Source organism: Ursus arctos, unplaced genomic scaffold, assembly GCF_023065955.2.
Source record: "Ursus arctos isolate Adak ecotype North America unplaced genomic scaffold, UrsArc2.0 scaffold_22, whole genome shotgun sequence".
Lineage (NCBI taxonomy): Eukaryota > Metazoa > Chordata > Mammalia > Carnivora > Ursidae > Ursus > Ursus arctos.
The window spans coordinates 3,541,089-3,557,248 of record NW_026622897.1 but is presented as its reverse complement, the minus strand read 5'-3'; the positions used below and the strand labels follow the sequence as shown (position 1 = coordinate 3,557,248).

The window sequence follows — 16,160 nt, the reverse complement described above, 5'->3', positions numbered from 1 at the left end:
TAGAGTGCTACTTACATGCAGGGGCTGTCCGTGTTTAGCCGTAGTAAGATCGGTAGACGGTAATTCCCTGGAAGCGAGCAGGAAGAGCCGATGCGGTCTGCGCGGAGCACTCAAGTTCCCGCAGGAGGTGTTTGTGCTCTTCCCAAGCAGCAGCTGCTTGTCTTCCAGGGCTTCGGCTGAAGAGCCTTGGCTTTCTTAGCCCTCCCCCAGGCGTGGGGGCATTGGGTTGGCTCACGCCCCCAGAAAACCTCGCCGTTGGGTTTCTGCGTCCTGGGGGTTCCTCTGGTCTTCTGCGGGGTGGGGTGATGCCGCTCTCCTCACACTGTTTGATGCTCTGACAGAACAGCTGAGGCTTGAGGTCGTGGGGATGGCACGAGTTCAAAACGGAGGAGAGATGCTCCGGGTGTCCGGAGGCCACGGATCGGAGCGGGCCCGCACGCCCGCGGCACCGCCGCTGCCGAAACAAATCGCGGACCGGAGCGGAGCGGAGAAGGAGCGAGGAGCCGCGGCTCGGCAGGAGCTGCGATGCGTTCTGCGGGAACGCGGTCCGGGGACGGCTGAGGAGCTGCGGCCGCGCGGGTTTGCTGGGGCGCTGGAGGTTCGCGGAGGTCCTGGCCCGAAGCCCCCCGGTGTGGACACTCGGTTCTACGGTCCTGCTCGTAGGGATGCCCCTCCGTAAAGATGCTGGTTAGAAGGGAGGGCCCGCACCTGCGCAGTGAAAGTACTCCCTCAGGCGCTTCTTGCGAACCAGGCGCTTAGTCTGACTGGAGAGAATTCCTGCTCTCCTCTCATTTTCTACCTCATTTGTCCGTTTGTACCGCTTTTTTCTCCCCTCTTTTCATGCGTCTACCTCTTCTGCGCCGTCACTTCTATCCTGAACAGAAAAGCAGATCCCAGTTCTCCGAGGATATTTTATTTTAAACTAATAGCTACCTTTCCTACCTTTCTGACCTTCACTGTGTTTTGTTTCGAGCTCAGCGTTTTTCCCTGGGTCACTCTGCTTGTGCTTTCACGTTCTACTTCCGCAAAAGGAAATTTCTTAAATCTTGTGCCTTTTAATCTGTGGAGGCTTTCCGCTCACTCTTGTCAGACCACAGGTCTTCCCGGAACACTAGCCGCCTGTCTGCTTTCTCAGTCTGTAGCTTCTCTCTGACGTGCGTGCTCCTCTATACGCGTCACACCAGGCGGGGGTTACGCAGCGCCTTCCTGAAAACCCAGAGGAGGACGGACAAATGTATCACTTCAAGCACAAATCAGAAAGGGTTTAGCATAAGTACAGCTAGAAGACAACCAAAGAAGCCCTGTCTTCTTGGGGGGAAAGATGCTAAACTGGTTGAAGTCCCGAAAGACGCATTTACCACCATCCAGAGAGGTGCCACGACCCCGCTGTTTGAACCCAGACCAGTGAGTCAGGAGTAAAAAGACAGTGATCATGCAGTTTGGATTTTGATAACGAAGTTCTGAGAAGGACTTTCTCAATGACTTTCATCAGGAAATACCCTTTAATTTTTTTACCATTTATTTTTCTGAAGTGACCCAATGACCTTTAAAAAAAATAAGTAAGTTGAAACAGAAAGTCCATCTGCCACCTCCAACCTCAGGGGTCGTCCTTAGCGTGGTAGTGCTTCCTGCCCCTTCCTTTCTAATCCTCCATGCACGACACTTCCAGAATAGATGTCCCCAAGCACTGCCTTTATTATGTCCTGAGAATTAACAGGACATGAAGTCGTGGAAGACGAAAGTTCTGGAAAGACCACAGGTCCGGTCTCAGCGCTACCTTACCAGGTGGGATGTGGCGGGTGTCAGTGCGTCTGAGCCTCATTCTTACTAATCAGCTTAAGGCTAGAAATCAGCTCAAAGATACTAGAAATTTGTCTTCCCTCTCACGGGTCCCCCAGTTCCTTCTGAATCAAGTGTAATGTCCTCAAATGTTCTTTGCCCTGTTTTAAGATGTCCTCCTACCCACATCACCAAAATACGTTTGTCAAGCTGCTCTCCAAAGACTTCATGCATTTCCCTTCCCTTCGCCTTGGATCATGTTGCTTTCACCCTTGACCTTTTCATTTTCTGTCCCAGAGTGACAATCAGCAGAGCAAAGCTTTTTCAGATCCAGGGAATGGTCATTGCCATCGCTCTCTACCATAATTTTAAAATAACCAAAATTAATTTCACTGAATAAAATTGGAATATTTTATCATATAAAAAATTTGTATGCCTATGTCTTTCAAAATCTCCCTGGAGATCCTTTGAATTAAAATGTTAAAACGTCAGTCCGCCCAGTTTATGACTCATCCACCACCTGTCCAGGAACGGCTCCCTACCCACAGAGCTGGCAGTGGCGGCCAAGCGTGTGTTCGGGGACTCTGTTCGATGGGCCGCATTGTACACATGCGAGCTAGGAGTAGACTTGGCTTGGCCTTGCCGTCTCTGGGCCAACGGGACCATTCGGAGGATTCTCTTTCCCATTAAAGATGACCTAGGTCCTGGCCCAGAGCTCATGTTGCTTTGGATGGTTCTGCAAATAAACAGGATGATAAGGATATTCATTCTGACGTACTGGCTGCATAGACGCCTCTCAATATCTTCCACCTTCCGCCATATTCAACCTGGCCAGTCCTACACTGCTGGCCTGCCCCGCCTCACCTTTCCCACAGAAACTCCCACAGGAGCTCTGGCCGTGGCTTTTCACTCCCTCCTGCTTCTGCCTCTGACTGGACCCTGCGGCTTTCCCCGCGGTCCTTCGTGGCGTGGCGTGGCAATGTCATTCCTAAAAGCCTTTCAGTGTCATTGGCGGGGTCAGGCCTCGATAAATTAAATCCTGGGTTTGATTTTAGAACACCTCCCTCCACCATCACCTTGGGCGGGTGGTGAAGTTGTTTCAGCTGGAGTTTCTAGGACTTAAAACTGAAAAGAGTATGGATTTATGTAGCCAAATAAAGAAAAAAAGTAGGTCACCCCATGGGTCTTCTCATCGATAACCGTCCACACCCTTCTTTTTTATTAGACTGCTGTCTAGTCTTGTCTACCCTGCTTCTCTCCCTTATTCCGTCCCCCTCTTTCCCTCCCTTCCTCCGTTCAGGATTTATGAAGTCCTCCCGGGTGCCTGTGCGGGCACAAATGGTACACAGCCGTGCGAGACAGCTCCTGCCCCGCGAGGCTCACAGTGAATGCATCTGGAGTAGACACATGGTACGTGATCCGACAGCACACGGACAGGACTTAGCGGGGCCTGAGAACGGAGGGACCATCTTTTCCTGAGTGCGGTTCAAGAGAGGCTTCAAAGAGGGAGTGACCCCTGAGAGGAGTCTGGGTCAATTTTGTCACCAAAGTCACAAACAGAGCAGAAAAGAGTTTTCCATCAGAAGGCACTGCGTGGACAGACTCAGAAACTTAATGTGGTTGTGCGTGGGGTGGGCAAGACTTTCTCTGGCTGGAGCTGGAGCCCAGGACATGGTACTCCCTTGGTGCTCCAAAAAATTTGGGAATCGATACATGATATTTCAGTGTGATATTTTTAATAATAAAAATAAATGCAAATATGCTTGATAAGCAAGATACCGACATTTGAAAATTAAAAAATGAATGTATTGAATTTCAAAAATGGCACCATGCAAAAGACATTCTGGTAAGCTGAAGTTAATTATGAATTATTTAAGATCTGTCCTTAGTTAAGAAAAATTATCAACAACGTCAATTCTCTCAATTGAAAAGATAAAGAAGTGGATTTTGGAAGTATTACTGAGGAGTCTGCTTACATTAAATTAAGAAAGTAAAAAGAGGATTTTGTTTTAATACAAAATAGTTAAACCTAAATGAATATTTTTGGTTTTAATACATCTAATTTTCAATATTTTTTCAACCACCTCAGTATTCTGCAATAAAGTTAACCATTAAACATAAAAAAACATGTATAAAGGGACAGATTTTTTTTTTTCTTTAACCTTGGGGTCTTAGATGGTTTGACATGCAACTCTGAATCGTACTAAATTTTTGATATCTTTTACAAAAATTTTGACTTTTAAAAATATTTACAATGTTATTTACCTTGATTATTGACTTTTTGGTTCCCCTTTAAATTTCACTCTTGCAGCAAATGCCTCATTGGCCTCATTGGCCCTGGAAGAGAAATTAGATTCCTTTAAAGAACCTATTCTTAATGTTCATACCCATTATAAATGCTTTTTGAATGAGTAAATGGTTTAAAATAGTAATGGTTTGGTGAAACTTCCCACTCTGGTCTAGAAATAGAACCACTGTGTTAGAAAAACTCGCTAGTGTTCCTTCTGTGTGTCTTTACTCACTCAGAGCTCTTCTGACGCATCGGGTTCCCAAATGTGTGGGTTCTCTCCCCACATCTAGCAACGCTCCATGACGCCAGCTGGGCATCTTACAAATTCGCTCACCGCTGACCGCGTCGTGTCAGATGCCACAGGCTAAGCACGGACGCCCACGAGACCGCTCCCCCCGCACTCAGGCACCAGCAGCTAGTAGGTCCCCGGCTACCCACCCCCTCTGTCCCATTTGGCAACAAATCAGAGGTTCCCATGAACTTCTCGGATTCCATTACTTGCTAGAGCCGCTCACAGCAAGCAGGACGAGCGCTTACCAGGTTTATCAGCGTCTTAACAGCTACGACACAGTTTACAGATGAGCAGCCGGAGAAGGGATGCCTGGAGCCCACTCTGGGAGGGTCCCCGGTGCCGGAGCGTGTGTCCCTGAGTTGGGCCGTGTCACCCTCCTGGGAGGTGGGCGTGCTCCCTGACCCGGAAGCTCTCGGAGCCCCTTACTTTAATGATTACGCTCATCACGTGTAATCAATCATTAACTCATCACTTCCAGCCGCCCGTCCACACCTGCATCACAGCCGCCCGGCTCCACGCCCCGCGCCCTGCTTCTCGTTGTCTCCCTCCTGCCGGCAGGTGTGGCCGCTTCCCGAGCACCAGGCTTGTGCGGCCAGCCGGCTAGCTAGCCCTCCCCTCTGTGGAACGCAGCCCCGGTCAGAGGCAGGCAGCTTTCCCTTCACCTCACAGCCTGCAGGGTGAGACCTTCTCAGTACTCCGTCCTCCCCTCGCCTCAAGGCAAAACCGTAGTCTTGGGTGAGAAATTCCTGCAGAGACACAGGATGTGTGCTTCAGCTCCCTTTCCAGAAGGGAAAGGCAGAGACCAATAGGAAGTCTAGGAACTGCAAGGCTAGGGTTTAAATGAAGTACCTCCACTGGCCTTGAGGTCGCTCAAGATGATACTAGAACTTGGGGTGCAGTGCAAGAATGAGCCAAATGCCACAATCATTGATGAATGTGGAGCAGTGGTGGAGAATTCAGCAGACACAACAGACAATGGGCAATCCATTTGATGGCATGGTGGACGACCTATACCTCAAAGAGGAGGGACTTATACATTTGGGTCAGAGGTGTAACTGCCAGGATGGCCATTCCCTTCCCTTCCAAGCAGGTGGTATGTGGAGGGATGCCATCAGGGCACTGGACTCTGCTCTCTGGGGACAGCTTGAGGATGCGGGAGTTTCCTTACTGTGTAGTGACGGTACTAGGGAGAATGATGTCAAGGTCAGGAAGAGAGGGAGGCAGTGGGGAGATGAATGGGAGAAGGATGAGAAACACAGGAGTGTATTGAAGGAGAATTTGGGATGAGAGAGGGACGATTTCCCTGTGAGGCTGTGACCAAGGATGCCACGGATGGAGGCTTAGTGGACCAAGCTCCAAGTTGCTGTGCAGGTCTGAGGCCCAGGATCCAGAAGCCTCCTGCTCTAACGGTGGTCTTGGAAGATTAATGGTGGGGTCAGACTTTAATTGTGCTTAGACACAGATAAGAATACCGGCGGGAATCACGGCTCTGGGAAAGTCTCAGGCAGATGGAGCTCGTCAGTTTCAACTCCTTACGAGTCTGAAAAGCACCAATTTTAGGTGACCAAAGGGTAAGGTCAATCTTCAGGAGAAGCCAGTTATGGCCTAAATTGTTCCAAATCCCTTCTTTGCTACAAAACGTGGAGGGCGTTCGTGTTTACACTGGGGAACTCACCCTGAGGAGCTGACTAGGTTTCTGTACAATTTCTTTCAAGGGTCTTCATGCAGTCCTTTATTCATTTAGCCAGTCAGTTCATGGAATCACATATTGAAACTCTGATTGCCATGACTCTAGACCCATTCTGCTCGAGAAATAAGTCTCTACACAGTTTTCAGCCATTGCTAAATGTTTAGGAACTTCAGAAGTGTCGGTCAAAAGAGACGGAGGAGGAAATCAAGATAATCTATCTGAGCAGGCTCAGGTTGTGTTCAGGATTCCAGGATCCCGAATTTCCTAAGTCAGCCCCTCACGGGAGCCATGACTTAAGCATCATAATTTAATAGGACATTTATGTATGTGTCGTAGAGGTCCTCTCGCACCTACCATCTTCTCCAGATCCAGAAAAAATTGAACGAGACTTCGCTCTTCTCCATGAGGAAGGACAAGTCCCAAACTAAATCTCTGTCCAATTCTGTGGGAAGGAGACATGTTATTAGGGTTATTTCTGGCCTAGCATCAACCCAAATATGGGACTTAGAATTTTCTCCTTGACTCCCTTTAATCCGACCACAAATACCAGCCTGTGGCTCATAGCAAAATTTGTAAGCAGGTCGCAGGAAGAGGAATATATCAGACATTCATTACTCACCTAACAGTGGAAAATCATTTGTCAACAGCCCTGTTCTGAGTTTTTTGGGCCGCAGGGCTGTACTACCGGCCTTTGCCAGCTTTCTGCTTTCTTAAGGTCTCCTTTGCCTTATCTCTTATTTTCCCTCATTCCCCTGCCCTCCCGCCGCTTCCGCCAAAGAAAATAAAATCAAAGTAAGATAAACAGGTTATTCTATTTCATGGGAAATGATTTAGTTCTCTGTTGTTGTTGTTGTTGTTTTTTTGAGGTACAATTTCCAAATTTCACCTTCATTTTCTAATTGATCAACATCTTTCCTTAAAGAAACACAATCCTCTTTTGACAAGACTGGTACTAGCTGTTAGGAACTCTGTGAGCACACCACCTGTCACACGCGCGTCGGTGGTACAAGTGCTAAGCACGCTAGCCTGCTGCTCCGTCTGAAGTTAAAGGCTGTTTATGAACGTGCTTGAGAAGGGGCACTTTTCATGCAGCCTCATGCTAAGAACACAAATGAATCCGCATGGTTCCAATTTGTTTTTTCAGAAACTCCCCTGATGTCGCTTTCATTTAGTGCTTATTTCTAGTTGTACTTCATTGGTGTTGCAAATCGGAATATTCTGTTTTCTGGGAAAATCAGCAGAGCATGTTTTTTTCAGGGATACTGACGTAATATATAAAGTTGTGTTTACACATTGGCAGATATGTATTTATACCTGCCGTGTGCTATGCCTTAGGGGAATGGACGCATGAGCTGACAGTCAGCCGGTGGGGAGACCAGGGAGCCGCCCAAAGCAAGCCTAAAGCTAGTGCTGGAACAGGGGGCCTGCCATTTTTAATTAGTAGCTGTTGAATTGAGTGTAACGAAGTGGTTCTCCTGAGGGTCCTTTATAGCCTTCCAATGTGGTCATTGTATACATTTAACCAGCTGATGGAGCTTCAAAATTGGTTTAGCCTGATATATTCAGGAAATTCTGCACTAGATGGTGGTCTTGCTTGCTTGATAATTGAGTTCTTTATGGAACTAAAAGTTTTAACTTAAATGTTTTTAACTGAATTTAAACATAAATGTTTTAAAATCACATTACCTAGCTTTATAGCATTTCCTCAGATTGGAGTCCAGATAGGGTAGCCCTTTGTCCTGATGGCAGATTTAACATTCTGGTTTTGGCAGAATTATTCCACGAGAAATATAGGAATTTAACTATATGACTATTACTAATATAGAAAGAAAATGATGCAAAACAAAAAGAAGAAATTAAACTATGAGAAATACAACTTTTTAATGTCATGTCACTTATCGACTCTGAGACTTAAATGAAAGAGATCTTTAGAAGAATGGGTAAAAAAAAACAAGCCAGCTGGTTTGGGTTATTTAATTACCTTATGACAATTTCTCTAGCTAAATAAATTATTCCACAGCTAGTACAATGACATGTAATAACGTCTCCTCTGATCAGAAAATTCGTCAGATCATCTTGTTTTCTTAGCCACTCCTTCCAGTGAGACAGACAACGTCATGGAATCAGCCATCCTTCAGCCTTCCTTTTTTTTTTTTTTTTTAAGGGATGGAGAGAGAGAGAGGGAGAGAGTGATAGAGAGAGAAAGAGAGGGGATGGGAGCGGAGGGGCCAAGGAAGGAGAGAGAGAATATTCAGCAGATTCTATGCCCAGCACAGAGCCCAACGTGAAGCTTGATCTCATGACCCTAACATCATGACTTGAGCTGAAATCAAGAGTCAGACGCCCAACCGACTGAGCCGCCCAGGCGCCCCCAGCCTTCGTTTTGACCTATTTACTTAACACACACAGTAGAGACTATTAACGAGGAAAGATACTGTCTTTCTGTTTCCACTTAATTAAATTAATTCAATTCAATTTATTCATTCATTCAACAAATATTTATTAAGCACCTACAATATGCCAGGCACTGTGCTGGGTGCTGGGGATACAACTGTGAACAAGATAGACACAGTCCCTGCCCTCAAGGAGCTTACAGTCTAGAAGTTATACAGACAAGTACACAGGCAAGTACAATGCGGTACATGGCAAGTGCTGTGATGGGGAGAAAACGTGGAAAGGGCACCTAACTCGGTCTCAGAGGCAGCGGGTGGTGGGTCGTCATGGAAACCTTCCTAGGGCAGGTACAATTCGATTTGGTACTGAAGGAGAAGTCCAGGTTAGTGAGGGAAAGAGGCAGGGGAAAGGGACAGCCCAAGGAAAGAGTCAATGCAGGGTCCCGCGTGCTGCTTGCTCTGGAGGTGTGCGGGCGGGCGGGGGACGCTGGGTCAGGTGAGAGACGTCACGGGACAGAGAAGTAGGGACCAGGTCCCAGGAGGACTCATTTGCTCTGCTCCAGAGCTTGGGACTTTTCCTGAGGGGCCCGTGCGTGTGAGCGTGTCATCAGACCTGAGCTTTTAGAGGTGGCTCTTCCTGCAGCGCAGAGATCGTCGGGAGATGGAAATCTCCAGGCTGAAAGCAAGGTGGTCGGTCCTTCACCTTCTCCAGCTTTATCTTCTGTGATGTCACAGCCTGTGCTCGCTGCAGCCCATCCAGCGACGCCTCCAACAGTCCACGACACGCAGCGTGTTGGACCCCACTCGCCCCTAATGCTCTCCATGGCCTCTCCACCTGTGGGAGCCGAACTCGTCCTTCAAGGCCACACTTCCGAAATCATCCTAACTTGTGCTTTCTGCCAAGGTCTCTACAGAGTGTGACGGTTAGCTGCACTCTGGTACTCATTTGTCATTTCGAATGATCCGCACCTTCCTTTGAACCACGTTAATTTAATCCATACATAACATAAGGTGGGGTGGGGAAATAAACATGGATATAATTTTCTTCACCATTTCCAGTTAAAAAAACAGGGACAAATTCTTCTTTTTGTCTACTACAAACTACTATTCGTGCCTTCAAGTGATTTAAATGGAACAAGGGGAATGGGGGGAGAAGCCCAAGAGACACATTATTTTATGCAGCAAAATACAGTCAAGTAAGATTTCAACACGCGATTACAGGGTATGTTGCTGTTAATGACAACAGATCATTCCCCAATTCAAACACGCCATCTGTGACGATTTCACCTGCTCACAACGCGAACATCTGTAAGAGAGGGTAGCTTATTATGCAGAAATAAGAGCTAGCTACGTTCCCATATGGCCCACACTTGACTTCTACAATCCCTCCTATGTAGTCTTATAATTTCTCAAATACCTTTTAATAACAGTAAGAAACAAACTTTAAGCTCTGTAGATAGTGTAAGAATGTCCGTTGTTTTATTCTTTTTGGTGGGTACAAAAACCACAATTTTGTACACAGAACAAGATTATAAATAAGATCGATACCATGAGTGACCCGTAGTCTCTTTTGATTCTACATCGCAGACTGATGATTTCACGGTAACGCTGTCTTCGTTTTCGTGTGTTCCGGGTAGTGAGACAAACGCGATCTGTGGACACCGACTCATGTGACAGAGTGGAGGTTATGGCAACAAGGAGATGACCGACTTTTATAAAAAAAAAAAAAAGTCTCTAAAGTTTATTACAGTGATGGCATTTATATCAATTATTGCCATGTATTGTTCCCTAAGATGGTTAGAAAAAAGAATTGTGTTGTCCTCTACTGAATTTACGTCAGTTAAAAAGCAAGCATGTTTCAGTATTTGTTTTCTCCAAAGTAAGTGTAAATACTTCCTTTAAATTTTTTCACAGGATTTACATGAGTGTTGATTATTTTCCGATCACAGTTTTGTGATGTGTTTTCTCGGCCGGAGAGTCTTCCACGGACCACGTGGGTGTGCTGGAGACGCACGTTAGCGTGTTCATTGACTTCTCTAACTAGTTTATCCCTTGCGGTGAAGACAGGCCTTTCTGAGCAAGAACTTCACAGTTTGATGCGCTAACTCGCAAGTCTGATTAGTTTTTAAGTCCACTCGAGTGAAATTTGTTGCTGTTAATACACCCATCCCAGCTCCCCCCCTCCCGCTCCCCGAAAAAACCTAAATTGTGAGTTTTCCTGATATAAAATCTGAGTTTGGGTTTCCGAGCGGAGCTCATGCACGCATTGCTGCCACGGAACCGGGAGCATCGGGACGCACTGCCCGCTCTGGTCAGGGGCCTGGTCCAGGGCACCTGCTCGGCGCGCCCCGGGCTGCGCTCCCGTCGTTCCCAACACAGTTTGATTAAGGCACTCAATTATGTTTTTGGTTTTTATGGTAGGTCCGATGCAATGACAGCCAATCCTGAACTTTGTCTAATTGTAGTTCCCGTGTGTACAGCCTTGGGGCAGTCGGGTGTCAAAACGCGGCCGTTCTCACCTACACTCCCAGTGATGGATAATCTGGCTTTGTTTCTTATGGCTTCAGAAAAGGTCAGCTGGGTGCATGGAAAGGAAACAGAAAGAGCGTGGACTGTTACAATGTTTCTGTTTCTTCGACAAAAGGCGACACAACAAACACCAAGATATCAATAATTAGACATCTGCATTTTTTCCAACATTCTCTGGGTCATGTGAAAACTGCTCATTACAGGAAAGGAAAGCTCAACTAGAGTGAAGAATAAATCGGTCTAGAGGTTGTGGTCCTACCTGTTTTAGAACTAGTTTTGAATTCGTCAAACTAGGTTTCGTTTGGCCAATGTGGACGGGACACAGCTTTCCCCTTGCAGCCCTCTACACCCTAGTACTTCTGGTCCTGCTTAAAAAATCTCCTCTACGTTTGACAACATTTTTAACTGAGCCTCTTGCTCTTGCTGGAGAATGTCTTTACAGTGCGGGCGTTATCCTTAAAACTAATGAGTTGTCTAAACAAACCACAGAGTATTCATGACAGATCTTCCTGTTTTTGGAACACAGATCTATCCACAGACAGCTCCATTCATTCACACCAGGTATAGACATGACCCAGAACAGCACAGTGAGTGACATGAAGTCCATTCGACACCTATTCTGGAGGCTGACTGATATTTTCAGAAGCTCTAAGTGTTTAAAGAGGGTGCACTGAGAGGAAGTATGGTTCAATTCCTCACCAACGCTCACCGCTGGGGGACTTCCCAGACCGAGATGTTATGGGATCAGGTCTCTGAAATCCTCATTACATTCCTGTCCTCTGTCATGCAAAGTCAGTAGCAGATAACAATATTACACAGAAGAGAAACAGGCAGTCTTATTATGTAAATCTAATTACTGCTTGTTCATTGCCTTCACATTTTTTCTAGTAACTGAATTTTAATGTTAACTCAAGAGGAAAATAAGGCAAATGAGATATTGCCCAAGTTTGTTACGGCTTAGATCATTTATTTCTCGTAACTCGTATCTTAATTCCCTGTTGTGAATTTAAGTTTACCTAATTCTTTAGGAATTCCATCCCTATATTTATTCTGCTCTAGAAGTATTAGAATAACTGTATACTAAATAATGAAACTAGTGATGGGAGTAGAAAATCGTATAATGTATAGGTTCAGAGATCAGATACCCTGATAAAGTCAAAATACTAGTCAATGACTCAACTATGATAAAAACCAAGGTCATTATCATAGATCTTTAGCGAATTGTCTCAGAAATCAGAAGTCAGGATACAATCTCTACAGAAACTATTCATTGCTAAATTAAAATGAACCAAGACCATAGCTTGAATTTGTTTCCTCAGATTTGCTTTCAACATTTAACATTAAATAGATAATTAGTTTTTAAAATCTACCGGTTTAGTTTAGTTTTTTTTTTTTTTTTTTGATGAAGAAATACAATTAATAAAAGCATTGTAATTTTTGGAAGGGATTTTTTTTTCAGAAGGCTCTTGCTATAAAATTTACTTTTGCTTCTTTTTTTTTTTCTTGATTCTCTTTGCAAAGAAAGGAAACACCCCAAACAGGAATCGTGTGCTCTCAAGTAATCTTTCCTTCTCTATAGATGAATGCAACTGAGTGTAACAGTTAATAAATCGTTGATAGCTCCTTATTTTCTCTTTACATCTTAGCATTTTCCGTTCTTAGCATTATTAATTCTTATATTTACAACTCCTGCTTCTTCTATAAAATGTCATTTCTATTCAGCTTGCTGTGAACCCACTGAGGCTGCTCAAATTGAAAAACTGTTTTTAATAAATTTACACGTGGTCTAGGCTTCTTTGGATCATTGAGGCTAAAGGCTATGACCTTAACCCCACATGGTACCATGAGGGATGATCATTTTTAGAGTAAAGATTTCCTACATTGAAGGTTTCAGGTTTTGTTTTTGGGATTCTAGGACAATATTATTTAGATTAACAAAAAATTGGGTAATTGAGGCCAAAGGAGTTTTTGAAAGGAAAAAGCCATTTCATATGCGAGTACAGTTAACAGCTGCCGAGTCTTCTTAGGTGCAAACCATTTCATTTACCCTGAATGCCATTAAGTCTTTTTAAAAGTCATGGATTGGAATGCTTTGTTTTTATTTAAAATTATTGTCTTAGAAGTTTAACTCCAACTGTAAAGGCAATTTGTGTGATACGTTGTAATGCCAGGTTCTGACTCCAAAAACATTATTACGCATAAACTGTCTGTACATAGCCTGGGATTTTATACTTTAGCAACCTTCCAGATTTTGGTAATGAACTGGCATCTATGAGCGTTTCTAGAATTTTCTCATATTTTCTTTTCTTTGCAACCTTACCCTTGGACCTTGCTGATGGTTGGAATGCTTCTGCTATGCCAAAGAAAAATCAGTTTGTAAAAAAAAAACCCCAAAACCAAAAACCAAACAAAAACAAAAACAAAAAAAGCCTTTTTTAAAGACAAAAAATTCATTCCAGAATAAAATCCAAATAATGGACTCTGAAAAGTTGTCACATACTGGTTTTTCTGTTTGGGAAAATCTCTCCTCAATTGTATAATTATTAAGATAGCAGCATTTCTATATTGGTCAAGAGACCTTGACAGTTTCCTTGTTTGTTGTTTTGCTATCAGAAGACATGCTCAAAACATTCTGATCTGAGTGAAGGGAGGGTCTTGTTCTTAATTATTTTCCACAAACTGGGAAAGAACCACTTGGGGCTCATCTGTGTATAGTTACACTCAGTCATCCACTGATTTCTAGATTGTGGATAAAAGCAACTAGATTTTGGTAAAAGGGAATGGCTTTTGTTCTTTGTTTTAAGATATTAACGAAGTGTTTCAATAGCTTTTATATTAAAAATATCAAAAACAAGCTTATTTACCTGGCATAACCTCAGATGTATATCTTACGAAAATTATATTGGGTTTTCGACTCAGGTTTATCAAGCACTGAATGTCTCCTGTGGGTTCAGAGGCTCATTCATCATTGTAATCAGAGTGAGCAGCCTGTTCAGTTGACTATTATATATAATTTTAGAAAATGGGTCTTAGAGACCTGATTTTAGGAAGAACAATGACAAATGCTTTCAGATCTTATTTTAAAAACACTTTCTATTCACTCGAGAAAAAAAGTAGTGGACACTTAAGATTCTTAAAAAGTTACCTTCATTTCCTACATTTCACTGAATATTTACGATGTTTTATTGGGACACAGTGAGAGGATGTGAGTAAGTGGGTCTGCTTGGGCCTACTTAAAAATGATTGAAAAGGAAAAAAAAGAAGGCCATAATAATTCACTGCGATTTTTATCTTTTCCTGTGTCCTCCTAAAGAACACAGACGTTGCTGACATCTTTGACCGAGAAACTGCCGTCTTGCCTAAAATGCATATCCTCCTTCGTGACACTTTGAAGGTGAAAGTTGATATTCATCTAATAAATATGAATTGGAGTCAATATTCTAACAATCACGCCTACCTAAAGGTGTGGCTCAAGGTACTGTGAGATGAGCAAACAGCAGGGTTTCACTCTTAAAAAATATAGAATGATGGTTGATGCAAAACAGAATAGGAGCTTAAAGTCTCTGAGCACTTACTATGTGCTTGGAGCGGTTTCTCAGAAAATACATAATCACATCAAAGTGGGCAACTGTCTGAGCTTTGATCACCTGAAATGGTTTTATGCTGATTTTGTGAGCAATTCTCCTAAAATTGGATTGCTCCACGGAGATTAGCCTGATGCATCTACAGGGAAACCCAGAACGAATTTCCATTTTCTCCCAAATTTCGGGTAGGATCTACTGTTTTAGATCATTTTGCAGAGCAATCCTGGAGGTTTGTTTTTGTCTTTCTGACCCTTTCAATGCAGATATCTATTGGCAACATAAAGTTTCGACAGTGCATCCGCAGCCAAAGAAAACCGAACCACTTTGCACTGAAGTTTTTCAAAAATAGAAAAGCTCTAGTCAGAAGCAAGCAGTATCACCACTAGACAGACAGGGCACAACACTGCAATTACAGGACGCATCACGCACTCACTGTAGCAGCCCTAAGTCCTACCCCTAAATTTTAATACTTTCGGTTCCATATACGTTGTAACCTTCTCTATAGGTTGCTAAATTCTGGGTATTCTGCGAGGAAGTTGGGTTAAAAGTCTGTGCACTCTTTGCCACCTTCATTCTCTTCGCCTCTGCCCTGGACTTGTAACAGAACTCTATCAGAGCCACCAGCATGGCCAAGCCCAAGCCGCCAACCAGAATGTAGAAGACGCCTGCTACGTTGCTCAGGCTCAGGGCGCTCGTCTTGTCCTGGGGGAGACAAAGACACTCCAGTCAACCGCGGAAATGTCACACCCAGAAGGCAAAAGAACACACGGAATCCAAACAGCTAATTAAAGCAAATGCCTAATTTAACCTGAAATTATTTACATGTATAAATCACGGATGGAGGTTTATGGATTTAAGCATAAAGCTTACAGCTCTCAGAAGTGAAATGATGATGATTACTCATAAAACTGCATGTAATTACATTCAATAAAATTTGTAACGTTTTATCATTATTAAGTATGCAGTGAAAACCACTATACCTAGCCATGTGAAAGCATTTATATATTTACACAGGGTGGCAGAAGTGGGCTTATTATTAAGTTTGAAAATGGCATCTTTAAAACCCAATTACACAGGAAGGGGATGTCTTTTGGCTTTCTTGCCATTACATATACTTTAATGTTTGAATTTCTCTTGTATAAATCTCACTTCACGTTTCCTACTTAAGGAACTAAGTTTTGTTGTTCGTGGTTTTTTTTTTTTTTTTTTTTTTTTTTTAGCTAACAGTTTCACATTTTCTTCACTGTTGCTTTACCAGATATATGTAAATAATGTGGTAGGGGTACACATTATTTGTTCTTGCAGTCACATTGTATGGAAAATCTTCTGGAAAGTGTCACTTTTACATATTATTTAGGAATAATTATGTATGCATCGCATTTAGGTAACTTTTTAAAAAATAACTTAAAAATATATAAATTACCATGGTTAATTGAGACATAAATTATTTTTGTAGGAACAAATTTATGTCTATTTTTATTGATTTAAAAATAAGATTCCATTCCCACTTAAAAATACTTAGTTAATAGTTAAGACATACTATTCTCCAGAGTTTTAGCATACATATTATCTCCAAATAAATTTGGAAATAGTCAAGCATATG

General features: G+C 43.4%; 1 protein-coding gene across 2 annotated transcripts in view; it reads right to left on the bottom strand.

The window, feature by feature from the left end:
* Positions 1 to 10,682: 10,682 nt before the first annotated feature.
* The window catches only part of GRIA4 (glutamate ionotropic receptor AMPA type subunit 4), a 359,257-nt gene continuing 353,779 nt past the window's right edge, over positions 10,683 to 16,160 (bottom strand). For both annotated transcript variants that reach the window (XM_057316828.1, XM_057316827.1), the window contains exons 15-16: positions 15,125 to 15,259; positions 10,683 to 11,021 (exon numbers count right to left, since the gene is read on the bottom strand). In XM_057316828.1, coding sequence (XP_057172811.1) covers positions 10,857 to 11,021; positions 15,125 to 15,259 — 300 coding nt within the window. In that variant the 3' untranslated portion in view covers positions 10,683 to 10,856. The remainder of the gene's footprint in view (positions 11,022 to 15,124; positions 15,260 to 16,160) is intronic.